The 23050-nt window shown below is 42.9% G+C and overlaps 2 protein-coding genes across 11 annotated transcripts in view; one reads left to right on the top strand and one right to left on the bottom strand.

Annotated features, from left to right (window-relative positions):
- The window catches only part of pros (homeobox protein prospero), a 79642-nt gene that overhangs the window by 46063 nt on the left and 10529 nt on the right, over positions 1-23050 (bottom strand). For 9 of the 10 annotated variants that reach the window (XM_089256424.1, XM_089256425.1, XM_089256423.1 and 6 more), the window contains one exon: positions 21144-21192. The gene's annotated coding sequence lies outside the window, so the exon portion shown is untranslated. Of the gene's footprint in view, positions 1-21143; positions 21193-22031; positions 22635-23050 lie in introns of those variants that run through there. The other variant, XM_089256426.1, reaches the window with a different exon arrangement.
- Positions 6248-12857, top strand: KP78a (serine/threonine-protein kinase KP78a). The gene is made up of 2 exons (XM_018111628.3): positions 6248-6464; positions 9192-12857. The coding sequence occupies exon 2, from the start codon at positions 9982-9984 to the stop codon at positions 12328-12330; it is 2349 nt and encodes a 782-aa protein (XP_017967117.1). The 5' UTR covers positions 6248-6464; positions 9192-9981; the 3' UTR covers positions 12331-12857.

The following is a 23050-nucleotide window of genomic DNA, read 5'->3' as shown; positions in this document are numbered from 1 at the left end:
GGCGTAGCCTCAAGACTTTCGCTGTGTGGGTTGCTCGAGCTAAACGGAAGTGTGCGAAGGGCTGTCCACCAGTCCAGGCCAAGCCAGCCCAGGCCGTTGATGAAAAACGCACTCGAATTAAAGCGTCCAGAGTTGAGTTTGGGGGGCAACGCCACTGGACTCAGTCCAAACTTTTGTGGCATGAAGTGCGTTTTTAGCAAACCAGCGAAAGCACGGGAAGCACGGGCTTGTGTGTGGCACGCTGGGCAGTTGCTTCGTAGCAACCCCGAGTCGATGGCAATATTCACGCAGAGTTTCGAATAAGAAAACGCGGAGAGAGTGGTCAAGGCTTGAAAATTCAATTAATGGAAAATTAAAATATGTCAACAAGAATTTTTTTATACAATCAAAACAAATATTAAAATAAAAAAATATTTAAAATAATTTTAACAAATCTAATGAAATATTAAATTTTAATTTTAAAAAACTAGTTAAAATTGCAATAAAAAATATAATATAATATACAAAATCAATATTTATAAAAATATTTATTCTATAAATATTACAATAAATATAAAATAAAAGATTTGATTTAAAAATGCTAAAGCTCTAATTAAAATAAAATTAAAAAAAGAAAAACAAATATTGTAAATATGAATAATAAATATAAATAAATTAATTTAAATTGTTAAATGATTATATATATATTTATAGATAAAAACTAAACGCAAATTCAGATAAAATGTATTTTTAAAAACAATTTTTATTTTTCATTGATATAACTAAAAATATTTTGTATTTATTTTACTATTTGCTTATGTCAAAAGTTGAATCGCTCCTTTGGAGCTGTGGGCTCTGCTTTCAGCAATCGCTTGCTCAAGCATTTGAATGGGCCAACTCGAATTGGGTCTAACTCGAACTGCAGTCTGCAGTCTGGTCTGCAGTCTAACTGCTGCACCGAATAATGCGTACAAATGCAGTCGAGAAGTGGCAGGCGACTGGAGATGGGCAGCTCGGCAAGCAATAAGGCATGGGATAGACAAGGAGCTGGAGTGGCGCTGGAGGCGGGGGAGACCAGCATATTGCAATTTCACAAATCAAACAAAAGGCAGCAAGCAGTCAAACAACAACAAAACAACAAAACAGTGCTGGGGAAAAAAAAGCGGCGCCATAAAACACAGAAGACTGACTGAGGCTCGGCCAAAAGGACAATGTACAGGCCGGCCGCGTTACACACACGTTCACGTACGTACGGCGAGGATGGCACAGGATACAGCTCAGCTCAGCTCAGCTAATATGCATTGCACATGCAGCCAGATGCAGGGCCAATAAGTTGGGGGCGGGCGACAGGGCCAGGGCCAGGGCCAGGACGAGGAACGAAACGAAACGAAACGAAACTTTTAACATGACTGTTGTTTGGCAAGGAACGAGGCTGAGGGGGGTGCAGAATGGGGCTACAGCTTGGTTTGTTTGCCAAGCCAAATGCATCCGATGCAATTTTTTCGGCGCAATATAGACGCAAGTCCTTGCTGCAATCAACTTTGCGAAAGGGCTGAACACTGAACACTGTAGCGGCAGCAGGAGCAGGCGAGGGGTGCTGCAGAGTGGTTCGCAAGTCAATCAGTCCAAAAAGTCGCTAAAGCCAAGCGAGTCGCCTCCACGTTCCGCCTCGCCTTGCTCCACTCACTCGCCAGCTAAAGTACTTATTATCCTTGTTTGTTGGCTGGCAACGGGCAAAATGCAATATCGAATGCATTCGGTGGCAGCCAACAGCTAACAGTCAGCCAGCCAGCCAGCCAGCAACAACTGCAACCGCAAAGAAATTGCGAAAATAGAAAAAAAAAGAAAATAAATTTTGAAAAATTGAAAAGCACAGGCAGCGACTCACATGTGGCTGAGAGGCAGAGAGATTTTCAATTAAAAGGAATTGCTGCTCTATGTAGATTTTTGTGCTTATTAGGCTGCTACACACACACACACACACACACACACACATAGACACACACGCACACTCGAGCAGACGTCGCATTTGGTAATCAATTTCAGTTTGTTGTGTGTCGCTGTTTTGTATAGACAATCTTTGCTAATAAGCTGCCTCCTCCTGCTGCTCCTGCTCTTGCTTCTGCTGCTGCTCGTGCTCATATCCTGACATCTCGCAGCTGCATTCCACTACAGAGATGCATTATGCCAGGGCTTTTGTGCTTGGCGCTGCCAAATTTGCATTTGTCGACTATCATTCACGCCAAAATGCTTAGAATGCGCCATTTCAATTAGGACAAGCTGCCGGGCGCTCTGCTTAGCAGAAGGATTACCAGGCCGATTATCCTTTTACATGCATACGTGTGTGTGTGTGTGTGTGAGCTAAAAGTGTCATCAGAGACTGCAGCATAGGCAAAACACGATGACAATGTGAGCCTGAAGGCTGCTCCAAAATGTGAGCATCGAACACTATTTAGCAATCTGTGATTTGAGTAGAATCGATAGAGTTACGGGAATGCTCAGAAGAGTGAGACAATGTTTCGGGTTGCCCGAAATAAATAATACATATTTATGGATGAAAGCAAAGCAGATGCTCAGATAAATAAGTTATAGAAGTTATTGGAGAATATCTCGAAATATAGAAGAGCATTGTATAAAAATGTATATAATGAGGAAATCAAATTTGTTATTTAAAATCCCAATATAGCACTAACTAAACATATTTTCTATTGACTATATAAAAAACGCCAAAGCCATATTTCTAAGCGCTTTCAGGCAATTATTTGAGCTGCGCATGCATCAACTTGTTAAGGCAAATAGAATTTGAGTTTGCATTTCTTGGAAAACTCTGGAAAATCCATTCAAAAATGTTTGCTAATTCCCGATCGCAGCCGCATTACAAATTGCGCTAAAATTGTTGTTGTTGTTCTCTTTGTGCGAAGCATGTATTTAAGTAGTCTTTGCGACACGCACACAAAAACTATGCAAAAATGTAACAAAAACACGGCTAAAGCGGGTGAAAACCTCTTTGACAAAGGCAGGTAGATATATGAATATATGTACTCGGAATAGAGAATCAGAGCCAAGCAAAACCAAACCGAACCGAACCGAGCCCCGATGAATGGTCGGCGGAATGCAAAGGATTCGCATTGGCCGCAATGCAAAACAAGCGCAAAGGATTAACAAAAGGGACATTTGCGACTGTCTAAGTGCATTTCCTTGACGGCCCACTCGACACCGACACTGACAAATGATTGACAATTCTCCCATTTTCCGATCTGTGAGAAACTCTGCACTTTTGCAATGTTTTCCTTATGAAAACTGCGCACTTTTACTTTCAGGCAGCTGACAAAACTGATTTCGGCCAACAAGGGGCCGAGCATTTTATTGACATGGATTCAGCTCATTTGGCGTCCATTGTTTGGCCACCTTTATGTCTCCTTTTCTATTCCTCTCTTCTTTTTTGACACATTTCTCAAACCTTTTGTTTGAATGGGTTAATTTGTATATTTAGCTGAGAGCTCCAAGCAGCAGCAGCAGCGGCAGCAACAGCGGCAGCTGGTTTTGAGTTGCCCTCACCTGGCTGTGAATCGGAAATATTGTGATGCAGCGAATGCAAAGTAGAGTCAATGCGTTTGCATTATCGAATATTGATGCTGTGCATCTCTGCTAGGCATTGGAACAGAAATCCAATTAATCGTTAAGTCCTTGCAGACAGTTTGTGGCACGTTCGTTCACAATTTTGCACCTTTTGCCAGTCAGGCGGGCAAGAAGAAGACAAATAAAACGCAAATCATACGCCGAGAAGTCGATGTTGAGGGCATCTTCGTAATCGATATGCGCCCGCATCCCTAAGATCTCCATAACTCATGGCAATGTGCAAAAGTGAATGTATCGCATATCCTGCATGCTCCTTTGTCCATTGTTTGCCAAAAACTAAAAGATGCAGCAGCCTCTGTCCTCCTCAGTCCGCCGTCCTTCGTTCTCCGTCTGTTTATCTCCCTTTTAACCTTTTGGCCTTTGTTTGCGCCGCATCGTCATCTGGTGCTGCAATCTGTTTTCCGCATCCTCCATGATCAAACATTGCCAAATGCAGCAAAGTCGATGCCGCATTGATATCAGGTGCTATTCTATGCTCCTGCTGCTGTTTCTCTTCCTGCTCCTTCTCCTGCTCCTACTCCTACTCCTGCTGCTACTCCTGCTGCTGCCTTCGCTAGACGCGTGTCTATTTGTGGCCAACTGTGATTTGCCGACTGTGGCATTGTCTGCCTAGAGCGTCAGCTGGTGGCCACCAATTGCCACGTGTGGCTGACCCAATTATAAACGATTATGGCAAGATGTTGTTATTTATCTAGCTCAACTTTGCTATGCATATAAATGCGTGCATACCCTGCACTCTAAGCGAAATGGCAGGCAAGGGTTAAATGAAAGGCTGATCGAATTTGTTTCATTATAAGAAGTTGATGGGAATTACAAAATCAAATTAATTTTGATAGAAAATGTATTAAGGGTTTTTTGACAATGGGGAAATATATTTCAGTGGTCTAAATTAAATGGTGTTCAGCTTCAGTTAAGACAGAATAAACGATATACATTTACTGTACTCGAAATACATTTATGTTTATCAATGATATAAATAGAAATATAGGAAAATTGTAATACAATTTGATCATTTAAAACTAAACTTTCAACTACCAAACGAATTTATTCATTAAATGAAGTACAAATTTAATTCCTGATAAATGTAATTAGTACTTTAATAATTTTAATAAATGTTTTCAATGCATTTGAGAAAGTTCGGCATATTTAGCATATATTCAATATATTCACATTTAGTATTTAGTATTGCTAGGGTATTTCGCAGCTGCTATTTACTTATTCACTATTATTTTTGAGGGTATTCTCGTCTGGTGTTGTTGGCATGCTTAATTACCCGCTTAATTATTAACATGTCACTTTGGCCCACATTCGAAGCTTGAGTTTCTGTTTCTTTCAACATAGAAGTAGGTACTGCAAAGTTCATAATATGCAAATACGAGTTTGAATGCGACTTGGTCTAGACTACGGACGGCTATGAGTGGAGGGGGCACAATTGCAGCTGGGTGAGTGGTGCAAGTTTATCTCAAAGTAATTTCAATCAAAAGGCAGAAATATGCAAAAGCTTTTTAATCAAGCGCCTCAAAGTCGTCGCGGCCAAAGAAACTCGTAAAGCGGGCAAAATAGAACAAGAGTTAAGTAAAAATCAAAAAAGGAAATAGAAAAAAAAAGAAAAACTTTTATTATAATCAGCAGCATCTGCAGCATCCGCCCCTCTCTTTTAGCTCAGGCCGCCTACTTTGTCATTATAATTTTTCTTTTCATTTATATGAAAAAAGAGGCGAAGAAGAGAACGAGACGAGTAAAACCAAATGCATTTTATTATTTATTCGTTATGGCAAGTTTTGCTTGGGTTTTTTAATCAAACTGTTTTGGCTTTTGTTGGCATTGTCTGTCTGCCGGCTAAATGAGAAATGCAGTTGGTCAAAGAGCCGTAGCGGCACTCACTTCAAGATTGCTTCGTTCTTATTGGTCCCACTCGCAGACACCCACACCAGCAGACACGTACACTTGATTGAGCGTCGGGCATGCGATAAGATAGCGTGCACATAAACACAACGGCAGCGAAAGACACGCAGCGACAACCAACAGCGAATAAGAAAACTTCAAAACATACACAGACACACACACACACACATGTACAATTAGAAAGAGTCGGCAACAGGGCCGCACTACCACCACGACAACAGCTAAGAAAACTCACACTACTGAAGTACGAGGAGAAGATGTTGAGGCGAACCACTACAAAGCAAATTGAGGCTAAATTCGCCGCAGAAACTTAACGTGGACGAGCAGAGGCAGCGAGGCGTAAGACGAAGGCGAATACGAACACGAAATACGAAAACGAAGTCGAAGCCGAAGTTATTCATTGTTGTGGCCATCAGCATTCATTTCCCCTTCCCAACGACGACGTCATTGTTGTCTACCTGTGACGTCACGGCCCAAGAAACGCTCAAGGAAATACAACGACCTTCAGCGCTCGAGACTCAGTAGCGAAAGAAGCCCCGCACAAAGAATGAGCGTGTAATGGCCATAAACGGCGATGAGCACGAGAAGAGTCTCGCTCGCCGCACTCTCGCTCTCACGGTTCGTCCGGCTCGACTCTCTCGGCGCGCACATCTGTATCGCGTGCAGTTCTTTAAGATTCTCTCTCTTTCCGTCTCAGACCTGTATCGCTATGTGCATGGATCTGAGACTTGGCCTGGGCCTGGGCCTGGGCACTGGTACTTTGAGTTGTGCGTTCAGTACAACGACGCGCTTTGTATCTTATAGTTCGTTGCGCAGAGTCGCAGATAGATTTTCGGATCGCCGCTCGCAGCTCACATGTGTGGATTGTGGATTAACTCTAATTTGTTTTTGATTGCTGCCCAGGGAACGGCCATGGGAAGGGGAACGAAACGAAACGAAACGTAAGTAAAATGTGCAATTATCTTGGCGCTGCTTTGGTCTTTTGATTTCTGGTTTTTCGATTTCGGGACACTGGCACAAGATAAACGCTCGCGCTCCATGGGGACTGGGACTGCTGCTGCCTTATCGCAGCCCTCAGTTTGTGGTCTGTCTTGGTGTCTGTCTGTGTCTGCGTACATTTGTCCATCTGCTGTTGAAGTGGGCGTTCTCCTTTGCAATTAAAGAGGCGTTTTATTAATAAACCAAGCGATCCCATCCACTGGGAATCGCGATTTCAAGTGCTTCGCCACTCCGTTGAGTTGGCAATCACAACACAGAAATAAAAAAAAAGAACTCTGAGCCAGACCCGTTTCAAAGAAATAGTGTCAAAGTAGAGACAATAAAACAATTAAGAGATGGCTGCACGCTAATGAAGCGTAAGTAACTGTGCCTGAATGTATGTATGTGTGTGCCAAGCCAAGGGCAAAAGATCGATGGAAAACTAGAAAAGTGCGTTAAAAAGACGTGCTCAAGAAATGAGAACCCGAAGATCAAGTGAAAAGCGAAACACCAAACGCCGCAGCCGCTGCTGCTGTTGTTGTTGTTGCTGTGGCTGGCGTCTCAAGCTGCGGGCCTTCCGTTGTCTGCCTGACGATGAGTCAGTGGGAAGAGTTGTTGTGGCCAGCAGCAGCAGCAGCAGCAGAAGCGGCAGATAAACATCAAGAAGAGGCGAACAGGCAAACAGCCCGAGAACGACGATCGCGAGTAACGGCTAAGGGAGAGTGGGTCGTCGTCGTTGTTGTTGTTGTTGTTCTTGTTGCTGTTTCTGAGAAGCGCTCGCAAGAATAAGAATCAAAATAGAATGGGGGAAATAAAATGAAGGCGCTAAACTGCCAGTGAACAGAAGGCGAAGCAGCAACAAAGGCGAATGTTAACAAACCCCCCTCGTTCCCCGACAACTGTTTACGTCGAGTCTGTGTTTACTTCTGCAGACGAGCGCCCAGTGTGGCGGGGGGCAGCTGTAGGGGAGCGCGCGTAGGGGACTTTGGGGTACATTGAACTTGAGCAAGTGCAGCTCCAGTTGACATTCGAATTACTAAACATATGCATAACTGTTGCCAATTCTAGAAACGGGTATGTTGTTTTTATGTTTTTCTTTTTGCTAGATCTGTTTTATTTTGGTTTTGCTGACATTGCGAATCGCATATTTTCGTAGGCCAAAAATAATAGAAATAAAAACATAAAAGAAGCAGCTGCAATTGAATTACGAGCAAACGAGACAAAGAAAACGGCACAGCCGGGCGCAGTAAGAAGGGAAAGAGGAAGAGAAAAAAAGGAGATGACAATGCCGCTGCATGCGACCCAAAACGGACAAGTTTGACGTGCAAGCAAAGAGAGCGCGAGAGAGAGAGCCAGGCAGGCAGGCAAGCAGTCAGGGTTGGATGAGAATAAGGGAATGAGAATGACGATGGCAAAATTTGAGAAAATGTTGCAAGCCACAGCAGAGCAATAACAACAACAACGACAATAACGAAAACAAGTAAGCAGGATCAAGGACACACAGGCTGTGGGCACACATGTGCGCCTGTATGTGTGTGTGTGTGCAAGAGTTCAAAGAGAGAACGAGAAATTGTTACACGTCGCACAGGGCGAACGAGCGAACGAATGCTGAGGCGCAAAGAAAGGCCAGATTAAGGACCAGTTTCGTTTCCTTTGTTGTAGTTGTTGCATGAGTTAATTTTTGTGCCCGCTATGCGAGTGCGTATATGTGTGTGTGTGTGTATGTATGTGCTAGTGTGTTTTGTTAAAGGTAAGTAGGTAGCAGTTAGGGTAGTTCGACTAGGTAGCTTGCGGCAGAGGATCGCAGGACATGCAGGCAGAATGTAAGTGCAAAACAAGAGGGAATCAAGAAACAAGCGAACCGAAGTGGAAGAACGGCGAACAAGGGAAGGTTGTTAATGGTTTGGGAGAGCAAATTACTTTCCGAGCGATCGGCGTTGGTACAGTGGTGCAAAAGCGAACAAAACAAAGTGGAAAAGGAAGAATGGTTGACTGAATATTGTATGGGTAGCATTTGGTACATAAAGCAAGCGAATGTTTTTTAGTGGATTAAAACAAGTGATCGTCATGGCGCTAATCCTTACCACCTCGATGGCTATACATTTATGAAAGAGTAAGAAACAGAGGAAGATAGACTGGGAGCGTACCAACAGACCTCATTATTCTAGGAAACATAACACATAAATATATTCTAGAATAACCCATATGTTTCGATGCCAATCAAATATTTGATATCCGAAATAGTGTACAGGGATCTAAATTGTTACTGTATTAGTATATGTGAATTGTAAAATTTTGGTTTGTAAATTAATATGTGTATATGTACATATGTACGTATGTATGTAAGTATATGCATATGTATTGTTGTATAGAGACAGTCTGACATTATTTCTATTTTAGTTCGTTCGTAGGCTTTTTTTTAGAATTACAAATCTGAAAAATACATGTACATAGACATATTTCGCAAAGCCAATTATAATACACTTTCAAAATTTCAACTACTTTTCACTAGGACCTTCATGCAGATTATACGCATATGTTCTAGGATCTATGCTATTTGAGAGGCATTAAGATAGGAAGAGATTGCAATCGTAATTCAAAGCTGATTTGCTGATAATTTTACCCCATAATCCTGACAATCATTTATCACCTGTAATAAAATCCTCTTACGGTTTTTTCCTTGCATGCAGCTGATCACACACGTCGAAGTTGTCAACGCTCAGCGATAAACCGAGTGGATTTTAATTTGACACCAACCAGAGCAACGGCACACGATCAAAACAGCAACGTTATCGAAAGGGAAGGCGAGCAAGGAGCAAGGAGCAAACAGCAAGCAGTGAGGAGTGAGGAGGAGCGAGGACCGAGGAGGGAGAACTGCAAAAAGGCTCATTGGGTAACGCGCTCGTGCCACATGAAGCATTAGGCAAATACATTTGCCTCTGGCTCCGACAGCGACTCCTGCGACTGCGACCAAATGTCGAGGGGTTGTTGAGTTCATAAGGAAATTGCGGCGCATGTGAGGGTCGAGACAAAGCAAGCGACAAGCGATCCTGCCGAGGACGAGCTATGCTTATCGGCCACACCAATGCCAGCTGAACGCTGAGGGTTAGAGCTACCGACACACGCGCCCAGCCAGTGGTTGTCCTGGTCGGTCTTATCTTAAAGCTTACCAGACCAGGCTGGGAGGGTGCCGACGAAAACGAGCAGATGTTCAGAGCTGGAAAAAGAGACGAGTCAACAATTACGCCTTGAGTTCAGAGTAGGGGAGGGGCAGCTGGCTTCCATTTGCCATTTGGTGATTCAAAGGACGCGTGCGCGGCCTGCGTGGAGCTTCGTCAACGACGTGAACTGCAATCCCGCGGCAGGCATACGCCACTTGGCTAAATTGAAAGGGCTGGGTGATAGGGGCTTCTAGGAGTTCTAGGAGTTGTTTAGCTGTCAGTTTCGTGTTTGAAGCTCTACAAAATTTGTAAGTTTAGAATGTCGGCGGATAAACATTTAGAAATTGTAGAATTCAGCTTGGCAGATGAGAGTGCGGCAAAAGTAAAAGCAGCAGCGGCAGCAGCAGATGAGAAGGCGCCCAAGTCATTCAAAACATCCGAGAAGGAGAACTGTATTAGAAAATCCCCGACAGCTGGCGCGGCCACAGCGAGCCAAGGTGCAACTGCAGCAGCGACAGCATCCAGTGCATCCAGTGCAACAGCAACTGCAGCATTAGCTAGTGCTGCTGGTGCAACGCCATCGAAGGCGGGGCCGGCTACGCCCAGCGGCGCAACGGTTCGCCAGAGCAGCCAGGCAGCCGGCCAGGATGCGACCGATGGCATGGGCAATGGCACGGAGCTCAAGTTTCAGTCGTATGTAAATGGCAACGGCAACGGCGTTTACAAGATCCTCAAGACGCTGGGCAAGGGCAACTTTGCCAAGGTGAAGCTCGCCCTGCATGTGCCCACCGGGCGCGAGGTGGCCATCAAGGTGATAGACAAGACGCAGCTGAACGCCAGCGCCCGGCAGAAGCTATACCGCGAGGTGCGCATCATGAAGCTGCTCAACCACCCGAACATCGTCCGCCTCTTCCAGGTGATCGAGTCGGAGCGCACGCTCTACCTCATCATGGAATATGCCAGCCGCGGCGAGCTATTCGATCACCTGGTCAAGAACGGACGCATGCGGGAGCGCGACGCCCGGGTCATCTTCCGCCAGTTGGTCTCGGCCATCCAGTACTGTCACAGCAAGTTCGTCGTCCATCGCGATCTGAAGGCCGAGAATCTGTTGCTCGATCAGCACATGAACATCAAGATTGCCGACTTTGGATTTGGGAACACCTTCGATCCGAATGCCCAGCTAGAAACGTTTTGTGGCAGTCCGCCGTATGCCGCTCCGGAGCTGTTCATGGGCCGCAAGTATGCGGGCCCCGAGGTGGATGCCTGGTCGCTGGGCGTGGTGCTCTACACGCTGGTCAGCGGCTCCCTGCCCTTCGACGGCGGCACACTCAAGGAGCTGCGAGAGCGCGTCCTGCGCGGCAAGTACCGCGTGCCCTACTACATATCCATGGACTGCGAGAATCTGATGCGCAAGTTTCTGGTGCTCAATCCGGCCAAGCGCACCACGCTGAACAATGTGATGAGCGACAAGTGGATCAATCTGGGCTACGAGGAGGCCGAACGACTGCGACCGTATCGCGAGAAGCCGATGGAGCTACAGGACGCCGTCCGGCTGGATATGCTGGTCAACATGGGCTACAAGCGACGCGACGTCGAGGCGTCGCTGAGAGGCCAAGCCTTCGATGACATCTACTGCACCTACATGCTGTTGGGCGTGAACAAGCCGCGCAACACCCGCCAAACATCGTCGGAGACCGCCACGTCGGAAAGCTCCTCTTCCAGCGCACTGCCTGTCGCTAGTTGTGTGCAGGTGATGATGCCCCTCGAGAAGAGCCTCTCGTCCACGAACCGTCCCCTGCCGCCACGCGTGGCCAATGCTCTGGCAACGACAACCACAACGGCGACGGCGACGGGCGCGGCAATGGCAACGGCAACAGCCAGCCCTGCACACACCACACACAATCCGAGCAGCACTGCTGCAGCAGCTCCACCCGCCAAGCCCACACGCCGCACACCCGCCCGCAAGCCAGCCTCCTCTAGCTCAGCGAGCACCAGCACCAGCACCTCCACCTCCACCTCCACCAGCGCCAGCTCCAGCAGCACCACCACGCCCAGTCGCGCCCGCTCGCCGCTGACGCCACATAGCAAGCGTACAGCCGGAGCCAATGTCTCGGGCGGCGTCGACGTCAAGCCGACGCTGCTCAGCGCCCAGCGGCAGCTGGCCCAGACGCAGAAGATAGCGAAGAGTCCACAGCGCTTCCACTACCAGGGCTCGGGTCGCCGTCCCAGCACGCTCTACGAGAAGGCCGATCCGATCACGCAGACGAACGGGAGTCAGCTGCCCAAGTCGTCCATGGACGGGCGTCTGCTAGAGCGGCTGCAAGTCCATGGCCAGCCGGCTGGCGCCTGTGGCGCTGCCTCTGGCCGAACCACGCCCACGCCCATGGCCCCACCGACGCCGTCGGAGAAGTCCTCCGACAAGCCCTTCACGCGCAGCAACGTGGCCCGGGCGACATTTCACTTTGGCCAGGGTCGCAGTGGCAAGCATGGGCGCACCTCGGGAAACTGCGAGGAAGACGCCTATCAGGCGCCGCCACTATCGGCGGACGACACCAAGCCCGCCTCCCGGGTGGGCTTCTTCTCCAAGCTGACGGCGCGCTTCGGCCGTCGGGTCATTCACCTGAACGAGAAGGACATCGCTGAGCAGCGCAAGAACTTGACCAAGTAGCATTAACGCATATATATGCATATCACTATGTATGTGTATTAGTGCCAATATATTTTTGTATATGTGACTATGCATGCATCTATATATATATATATATTATGTGTATATAAATATACATATATATACATACATATCGTACATATACATCGTCCATGTACGCCGAGAAACCCAAATGAGAATCGCCTTACGCTCTAGCCTCCAAGTGTCAGTGAGTTTTTGGAAAGTACAAAATGAACCATAAGGAAATCTAAAAAAATGATAAACACAAATCAAAAATGGAAAAGATACTGAAAACGAAAACTGAACAAAAGGAAAACCCACACAAGAAATTAGGCAAACGAATCAACATCGAGTGCGAAAACTTAAGTGAAAATTGTTAACTGCTCTTTAGAACTATAAGTGATAGTAGAGTAAATATTTAGTTCGTATATTTTTTAAAATGCAAAACAAACATAAATAGAAAGAAAAAAGAAACATGAATACATACACGTACATATACTTTGCAATAAAAATTAATTTCAATTTTATTTTAAGCTTAATGATTTTCAGGCATTGACGATGGAGCATGTGATTCCAATTGGAGTTTTATAATGGCTAAAAGGAAGCTAGAAATCTATTTTCACTGGAAACCAATGAACTAAATTTAATACTATTTCTTAATTTTTTCTTCTTAGATAGCTCAAAGTTGTAATTCTAATTAGAGTCATTGGCAATAGCTCGCAAACTGTAAGCAGTGACTTTCAAACCGCTTTTCGTATTTAGCGAATTTGCATTCCTATTTCTTTTATAAAACTGCAAATCCAATTGGAATGCCATGGAATGCCTTCAAAACCGCAAGCAATGACTCTACAACTGCGCCATTATTTTTTTTCGCACAGCAATTTTCAGCTCGCGTGTGGCTCAAACATTAAGCAACTCGGGCCGAGGGGTTCAACTTGGCTCGAATGTGTGTGGGGTGTAGTGGAGGTTAACACGAAGCCGCAATCATTTTGCACATTTAGAGAATTGCCTGCGCAAATACAACGAGAGGCAACAACAAGTTGGGCGGCTCAGGCGTTGGCGTAGGCGTCGAACGGCGGAAGGAAAAGGCGTTCACATGGCCATCAGTATAAACCAATAACAATATCCGGGAAGGGTGCCGACTAGTATACGGTGGGAACTAACTAACTAAATACAGAAAAAAAGTAAAATAAAAACAGGGACTGGGCCTAAACTAAGGGTTGCAAGCAGAACTTTGGACTTATTAGACACTTATTGAAAGCGGAAGTTCGAGCGGGCTTCATTTGTTTGGCGGAAGAAAGAAACAAGCGGAAGGAAGAAGGGTTGGCCCAACAGGTAAATGGTCTCACATAAATTATGAAAATGCATTCAAATGCTGGAAAAGCGTTCTCCGATAAGATACAGTGCAAACAGCTTCGTTTCTATTTGCTGTGCGTGGAGAGGCTCGTTGGAGGGCTGATAAACCCGAATTCGAAAAAAATACTTGAAGCTAATAAGCAAATAAAAGTTGACTATGCAAACAATGCGAGTCAATATTTTAGCTGGCCATTGATTAGATATGATCTAAATATACCCATATATTTATATACGTATATAGCCACAATCGGTGCTTATCAAGGACTGAAGTGTGTACAAGATTTGACGAATGGTGCAGGCAGCAATCGGCCCAAATTTCGATTAGATAAGCTAAAACAACTGGGCGAGTTCCTTGCAATCATGATATCACTTAAACTACCGTTAGATTCATACCGGTTGCCACGCATATCCCTTTCGCATTTGCCACGCATAAGCTGGGAGCGGAAATGCCAATAAGAAAGCGTCTGGCTAATCAGCAGGACAAAGGCTAATTTGCGGCAAAAGTCGTCTAACGACCATGTAAATGAAACCAAAGACCCAACCAGAGCCCAACCAGAGCCAAACCAGAAATCCAACCAGAAACTGTAACCGAAACTGAAAACTGAGCCCAAACAATCCGGTGAAAGAAAGCAAATATTAACAAAAGAACATGCAAAAGGACAACGTCTTTGCCAGGATACACTGGGCGACTAATTGAGGGTGGATTCGTCCTTGGAATTTGTGCTCAAGTGCCTGGCCAACGCCTTGAGTGTGACTTGTGGCAGAAATTATGTCAATAGAGAACCCAAGAGCAGCAACTTTTTGTAGCTGTAGTAGTGTATTTCCTGTGTGTGTGTGTGTCGTTGGGTTTTCCTTTGCTCTTCTTATTTTCTTCTTGGCTCTATTGTTTGGCCTGGGTAAATATTTCAAGAAAACGCCAGAAGAAAACATAAATAAGTGTGGCCAGCTTAAGCGGTTAACGGTTAATGTCAAGTGGGGTCGATGCTGAGTTTCCATTGCGATTTCTTTTGATTTTTCTTGTCGCTATTTTGCGGTTGTTTGCCTCATTTATTGTTCCCAGCATTTGCCCCTTGGCGCTTGAGTCTTCGCGCCAGCCAATTAGTCGAATTTATTTTGAGCATTTGTTTTCTTCTTTTTTATTTTATAATGTTTTTTTTTCCTGTTTGGCTTCTTCCTGCAATACCTTGCTCAAGTTGCCCTTAATTAAGGCTGAGCATATTTGTGCTTCTCTCTTTCAGTGTCCAAGTTCTGCAACTATTTTGTCTCATTTTCCGCCTGACTTAAGCGTTTAATAGTTTTCAGTTTTACAGTTTTTGCCTGCCTTAGTTTCACATGCTCCTCGGAGGGCTGACTCCTTTTCTTGTTCGAAGTTGAAAAGTTTTTCTTATTGGAAAGGGTTCGAAACTTTGCTCAACTGAAGTTTTTTGTGGTCTTCGGGCAGTTAATCAATTTTTCGCTGTTTTCCCTCTCTTATATATATGTATTTTTTTTTTTTTATTTTTGAAACTTTGTCTTTCATGGCATGTGGAAAAGTTTATTAGAGAAGCGTGTCTGTGGCTTGTTTCTGGCCAAAAAACTTTTAATTAAGAAAACCTTGAAATGATTTATTGATTAGCTCCAGCAGCTCTCTGCGCACACATGCGAACAGAAGCTGCCTCAAGCTAAGCAAAGGCGCTGCCCAGCCCACAGAAAAACTAAACAGCCAATGAAATTTCGAGCCGACTTGCAAGTTAATCAGCGCGGCGAACGAGCGCCAATGCTTTTAATGAAAGATAAGTGAGAGACGAGGCGAACTTGTGGGCAGAGGGAGATAGTGAACTAAATCAAAGAGGCAGCCAAGCGACGCTGACGGCGAACAGCAAATACGAAACGCGGCGAAATCAATTGTGTAGCCAAAGGAGAAGCAGCGCAGCGGCAGAGGCAAGGCAAGCGGTGCAGCGCGGCGGCGAGGGGGGTGAGCGACTAACGATCGAAAGCGGCGATTTCTCTCTGGTCTCGCCTAGTGATTCGCTGAGGCGCGCTGCTTATGGAAGCGCAAAGAAATACACCCACAACACACAGACACACGAACACACACACGCAAACACGCACACATTGACGTCGTCACAGTCTGCTCATTAAGCGTAACATAATAACAATTGTTGAGCAATATTCGTTTGAATCTCTGCCTCTTTTGCTGGCCAATGCGCAACAAGAACTTGAATTGCGCTCGACTTTAACACACACACACACACATACACTTGCACTAGCACTCGCACTCAAAATGGTGTCTACTTCCGGTGCAAACTACAAGTGATCGGCTGCACCTTAGCCTCCCTCCCTGCCTTCCCTCCCTCCTCCCTGCCTCGAGCGGAGCCCTCGTTTGTTTGGCCTGTGCCGCACATTTCACGCCTAGCGCCCCGCCCACCGCGTGAGCCGCTTTTTAATTGCAATCATTATACAAAGATAATCAGTGCGTACTCCCTCCCAGGCCGAAATGTTCTTCGTGACAGAGGCAGCCAACTTGGAGCGGATGTGCTGCAACTGTGGCCACAATACAAAAGAGCGGAACTACTCTTGAAAGATTTGCGCTGGCCACCGCCAACACCACCACCACCACCACCACCACTACCAGCAGCACCAGCACCACCTTTGCTGACCCGTGCTTTATGTTGCCTGTCTGCGGAGGCAGCAGCAGCAGCAGCAGCAGCAGCATCGACAACCACCAACGTGGCAACGGCATCGGAACTTTGCTTCATGGGCAACGCTTTTACCTTTTACTGTTTTCTGTTTTCTGTTTACTGTTTACTGTTTGTTGCTTTCTCGCATATTATTAACTTTTCGCCTTTTTTAATAAGTATTTTATGTCGCGTTTCCCCCTTTTCATTTCATTCATTTCGGGCTTGGTGCGTGCTATATGGCTGCAACTTGTTGTGGCAGGGGCCGTGGCAGGGTGTGAGATTGGCTTCAGGGTGTGTGTGTGCCACTTGTTGTCGCTGCCGTGCTGCACGTGGGAAACATTGCATGTACATATGTGTGTATGTGTAGATATGCGACGACTTGTTAGTCAGCGCTCATAGTTAACGATTAAGCTTCCGCCTTTGGCTATCCAACACAGTTGAGTCTTTGAACGAGTTCGAGCCGAATTGCACCAGAATGGGTTAATGTAATGCGATGCTTCAATGATTTCGACACAGTATGGGAGATACTTAAAACGCGAACGGGGCTTTGAGATCCATAGCATCGACATTCAGACCGAAATCGAATCGAAATAGTTATCTATGGGCGACACGCCAAGTGCACGAGCATCCGGTTAAAAGATCATTGGGTATTCATTTTTTTTTTTTTTTTTTTTACTTTCTAAGTGTTACAGGGTACAACAAGTGCTTTATGATGATTGTTCTACATAAAGCTGGATAATATTTGTCAGAGTCAGATGAAGAGTGAAATACGATAAACATTTCTTTATGAAAAGAATAGAATGGACCTTCCCTTCGCTAAACATTTTTGCCAAAAAAGGAAAATATTCTAAATTATTTTAATCTGTAATATATAATAATATTTTAATATTTTAAAACAAAAGCAAGCACAATTTATACATCAATGAATCACATACAAAACAATAAGAAAATGTTATTTATTTATTATAATTTTATATTTCAATTATTTTTTTTTTATTTTTACAAAAGGAATAAAATTAAGTAAACTAAAATATTTCCAACAGATTAATAAAAATACTGATTTAAAATTAAGCAAAACTGGCTTATAAATAATTCACTAATAACAAAAATATTCAATATATGATAGTTTATAAATAATAAAATTATTCATTCTTTAATCTAAAAAATATAACAATGATCATTAAATTAAAAAATTAAAAATCTAAGCGAGTTGATGATTTGAATATAATATTATTGAATATTTTTATTTAAATTTTTAAAAAATCAATATAAATTAGTATGAAACGTAAAAAATACAATAAATTTTATATCTTGATCCAATTTTATTTTATAAATATTTCAAATATTAATTATAAATAATTTTAATAATGATAATAATATTCAGTTGTTTTATTTTATTCAAAGGCTGTTAAACATAAATTTAAAGAAATTATGTTTATTTGAGTTTTATACTTTAATTATTAGGAAATAAATGCTTCGTCTATTCTAATATTATGAAGTGCATATAACTGTTATTGATCAATGTTTCGCTTAGCTTGTCTTGTTTGTAGATTCGAGTTAAGCTTTGCTGACAATTTTCAATGTGCGCTCATATAGATCTAAATATAATATCTGTATTATATATAAATAAGTGCCTGTATATGTTTATTTGGCACTGGATTTATCTCAGGGCTCGCTTGTGTTTCTAGATACTAGATAGTTAGATGGCCGCTCGCATTCAACAGTCATTGTAGTTGTCCGAGTCCGAGTCAGACTTTGTCGTATTCGTTTTACTCATGCATGGCGGGCAGCAAATACGAAATAAATTACACTTGATTATCTTGTTGCTCGGCTGCAGCAGCCGCACGTTGTTGTTGCGTCGCCAGCTCATATCCGAAATAAAAAACAATCTCACAGATACAGATGGACAGCTCGACAGCCAGACGGCGGCAGGGAGAGTCAGACAGCCGGCCAGTCGCTGGGCATGTGTTGATATTCTACAAGTCATTTGCTGACTTAATTTCCAAAGCGAATAGCGCGCGCGATCGTTGAAATGGGAAACTCGGTCCGTGCTGGCGACTGCTGGTGGGAGATGGGGCGGGGGTGCGGGGGCTATGGGGTTGCAGATCAGTATAAAACGACTATTCGGCTCGGGGTCGCGGCTTCTGTTCAGCGAGGCGTGCAACTTGGTCCAACGCTCAAGTGAGCGATTGCCATTGGCCGATGGTCAGAGCTCGAGTCGAGACCCAGACTTGTGCTTTATGTTAGTTTATGCCGATGTGTATGTGTATGTAAGTGTGTGGGTGTGTGTGTGTGTGTGTGTGTGTGTGCTTTATTTAATTCTAGATAATCATAACGACTTGTTGCTATAGTTAGCTTTTGTAGATACCTCGGTCTGTGCGGCTGCTGTGTTTAGCTTTTTTTAGGGTAATTTTCTTTTTGCAATTGAATGAATTTGCGTTGTAGTCGCGGTTTTTTATTGTTTAGTTTCAATAGAAGATTACGCGGTCCCCAGATGGACGCTGTTAGATGTGTGTTTAGATGGTTGCGCTCAACTGCTAATGCTGCTGCTGCTGCTGTTGTTGTTGTTGTGGCAGAATTTTCACTTCCGTTCTTAAAACGATTTCCGGTTTGGCAGCTAGCTGAGAGTTGTCTGTGCATGGCGAAACCGTCGAAACTTTCCACATGACATTTTCTGAGCACAAGCCATACTAAATATTCAATGTGAAAAACTTTCCTCAAGCCTTACACTGTCCGACTCGGCAAAGTTTGGCCAAAGACTGGCGAGCAGGGACTTGGCCAGGCATTGTGCGCCTAAAAGTCAACTTTAATTTACATTTTGCATAAGTAGCCTTAGGTGCACTTACTTAGGCCGACATAAGAGCAGCTAAGCAGCCAGGCAGGCAGCCAAATGAGAAGTTTTTGTTGCTGCCGCACATGTGGCAAATATGAAAAGAAAACTGGCAAAGTAGCAACAGCAGCAGCAGCATCAGCAGCAGCAGCAGCAGCAGCAGGAGATGCAGCATAGCAGGCACACAAAGCCGAGGGTAAGAGCAACAGGGGCGCACAGGCGCTGGCTTCGTGACTCAAGCAGCCGGGCCAAAGTTGGGCCTGTTCAAATTAAACACAACACACATAGCGATAACAACGGCAACAACAACAACAAAAACAATGCGGGGATATGCAAAGTTCATGATGGCAAAAAGAAACTAAATTGAACGACTACAAGATACCAAATAATAAGAATGATTAATATAAATATATTATATGTACATAATAATGTATAAATTAAGATATATTTATAGATAAATAAAATAAAAAAAAATAGTAAAATTATTATTATTATTTTTTTTTTTTTTTTTTTTATATGAAATTGTATAACACTGCTACTCTAAGACACATAAAAAAAACAAAAATAATATAAAATAAGATAAAAATAAATATTTATGATTGTCTGAGAACTGCTTTATAAGTATGATAAGACTTGCAATAAAATTCAACTAAGGAAACTGACTGGCTTAAGGCTTTATTCCCAATAGCAGACTGTTAATAGTAACATAATTATATTAATTTCGAGCAGAAATCAATTATAGTAAATTAGGTATTTTGGTAAAAATGATGTCAGTTAATATTTGGAATTCAACGAATCTGTTTTAAAACTACCCACCTATTAAAAAATTAAACAAATTAGACCCAATACATTGAGTATATATTTTGTTTTCAACTCAAACACATTGGTTGCTGTGGCTTACCCTTAACATGCCTCTAGAGGGTATTCTTGCATCTATGAAAAAAAAAAAAGAAACTCATTTACACGTCGGCAACTTGCGTGGAGGAGCTGACTGCCAGCAGCTCGCAGCAGCAATGGCAACAACAACAGCAACAACAAGAATTACAAACAATACAACAACAAGAATAATAACAAGTCCTCGTTCTGGGCTAGGACCTGGGCTGGCTTTGGATAGGTGGGAGCAAATGCTTAAGACTTGTTTCCTTGTATTTTGTCATTTAAGCTGAAAATAATTGCAACTGCTTGTAAATGTTGCACGGCGGCAGCAATAACAGCAGCAACAACTAGCAGCGTCTGCTGACAGCAGAAGTATAACATGTCGCATCATTACACACACACACACACACACACACGCACATACAGGCAGTCAGACACACTTATACAAAAGCAACTTCAGCAATTTCCGCTTCCGTCTGCCTCAAGAGGCGGCGCCTAGCCAAACGGCGCCCCCAAACCTCCAAACGTCTCGTCTTCTTAGTCAGCGCCAATTTTTATATGCCACACACACACACATGTATATACACATATTGCGGGCGGAAAGAGAGAAAAGATAAAGACACAGAGAGCGAGCTATATAAATGAAAAGAATTGCAAGTCAACGTTGCGTTAAGAGTAACTAAAATTAAAATGGACACAGGCTACGGCCGAGCCTTGCATATGGTCCTGGTCTAGCCCCTCCTCCCCCTGGCTCGGCCAGTTCTCGTGCAGCCCCCGCATCAACGTCACTTTTCTTGCCATTTCATCTTAAGTAGCACACAAATAAGCGTAAACAAAGCCAAGCGAACAGCTCTGGAATGAGAGCTCACAAAGGCAGCTCTCCCTCTATCTCTCTTTCTCTTCTCCTACAGCTTTATCTTCTTCTTCTTCTTATTCACATATGCAGCCGGCAGTCTATGTGTTGACTTTCTAATTAAAAAATGAAGTCCACTCGTTGCACACAAAAGCGTTTCATTTGCCGAAGACTTTGGGGGGCCTTCGGTCAGTTCAGTCTTAGGTCTAGGGTTAGCTTTTAATGGATGGGTACTTACCAAAATTTAAGCGGCTTTCTCATTGGATAACTTCTCGATATGGTGTAACCTGAAATTAGAGAACAAACAGTTGCACGAGGCGCACAAGAATGTTGTGATTAGTATTTTGTACATTTGCTTGACGATTTTAGGGCTGGAAGAGAACAATATCTGGTTAGGAAAAAGGACACTCAATTGGTTAGCTAATCGGTTCGGTACTACTATCTAAACGTTCACTTAAACAGCTTATTTGGATTCATCTTTAATTTTTGATAGGTTTGAAATTATTTCTTTTGCCATTTATATGCGATCCCCAGCATTTCTTAAATATTCAATCATGTTAAGCTGCAAGTGAAACTGAAAAAAAAATACAAAGTCATAGAAATCATCAATAATAATAGAATATATATAAAAATATTATAATATATAAATAATAATAAAAAAAAATTTTAATAGCATTAAAATGTAAAAATATATATTAATATTAAAATATATAAATATTTAAAAACAATATAAATTAAACTTAAATTTAGTTTAATTTCATAATAAAAATGTAAATCTAAATCAAATCAATTTTTGAAACTTAAAATATTTTGTACATTACAAAATTAAAAATTATAAGCTTAATGAACACTTGCTGCTTTTTATTTATGTCTTATAAGCCTTGCTAGTGCAAGCTACTAAATTATGATTCCGTTTCCTGCCAAATGCCCTATCGATAGTCTTCTATTACATAAGCTACATAAGCAAAGGGAAGCACAGCTCAACGTTTAAGAGTTCTAATAGAGTTTTCGAGTCTTGGAGAAGTAAAGTGCTGTCACTATATATCAATACATATTATTATAGTTTATCATGTTTGGTTTTTGTTTTTGTTGTGTTTTTGCACCAATACCATTTGCGATATTTTACCCTTAATTTAAGTTTACATAGCCATTGGCGATTTCGTTACAGCGGAAACTGCGTTGCGCCTCAGCCTTAGCTGCTGGCGGAGTTAGCGGCTCCGTTTGGATGCCACCATGACTGGACACTGGCCAGCGCCAGCGGCAGTGACTGCGGCTGTGGCTGTGGCTGTGGCTGTGGCAGTGGCAATAGCTCGTGGCAAGTTCTTGCCTGGACTTGGGCCTGTGAGTGGGCCGCTTGATGCTGATGTTGTTGGTGGCACATTTTGTAGCCGGCGCGTGTGAACACAAGCATTATTTGGGGGATGCAGTAAGGTGCGGGGTCAACACAGTTCAGGTATCAACACAAAAACTTTTAAGCGCTGCGGGCAACTGAGGGGTCAAGAGCGGGTGTCACTAAACACTTTTGCATGTCGTTGTTAATATATTTTGCATATTTTTTTTATTATTTTAATATATATATTTTTTCATAAAGTGGCAACATAAATAAAATATAAGGCACAGCCGAGTTGAATGCTATATTTTATACATTCTCTTGGTATCACTTCATGCACTGCCGTCAGTTCGGCTACACTTTTTACTTTCTCTTTTATTTTTTGTTTACTCAAAATTTTCAATTCATTTTAATTTAACATGTTTGCATATTGTATTGATTTTGTAAGTTATGTTTTTATGGTAATTATTGGAAATATTTTTTGCACATTTTGTAGAATTTTTATTTGGAAATTTTGTTTCGTTGCCGCAGCGCTTTTTGTGAGACGTTTATTCGACGTGAATTAGTTGTTGAGTTTCATTTTGATCTTTGTTCATAATTTAGTTAAAATTTTTTGAATAGAGTTTTTATAGAAATGTTCAGAAATAGTTTTATTAAATGAAAAGTCATTTCAAGACAAGGCAAAAAGAAGAAGATTTAATAGAGAAGTTGACAGAAAAGATAAAAATATTTTTTTATTTATTTTACATATATATGAAAACGGGAAATAAAATAAAAATAATACTAATATACAAATGTATTTTTATGATATAGAA

Source organism: Drosophila navojoa, chromosome 2 (assembly GCF_054131105.1).
Source record: "Drosophila navojoa isolate 15081-1374.11 chromosome 2, UAZ_NAV_1.0, whole genome shotgun sequence".
Lineage (NCBI taxonomy): Eukaryota > Metazoa > Arthropoda > Insecta > Diptera > Drosophilidae > Drosophila > Drosophila navojoa.
The sequence above is the reverse complement of the archived record's forward strand: the minus strand, read 5'-3'. Positions and strand labels throughout refer to the sequence as shown.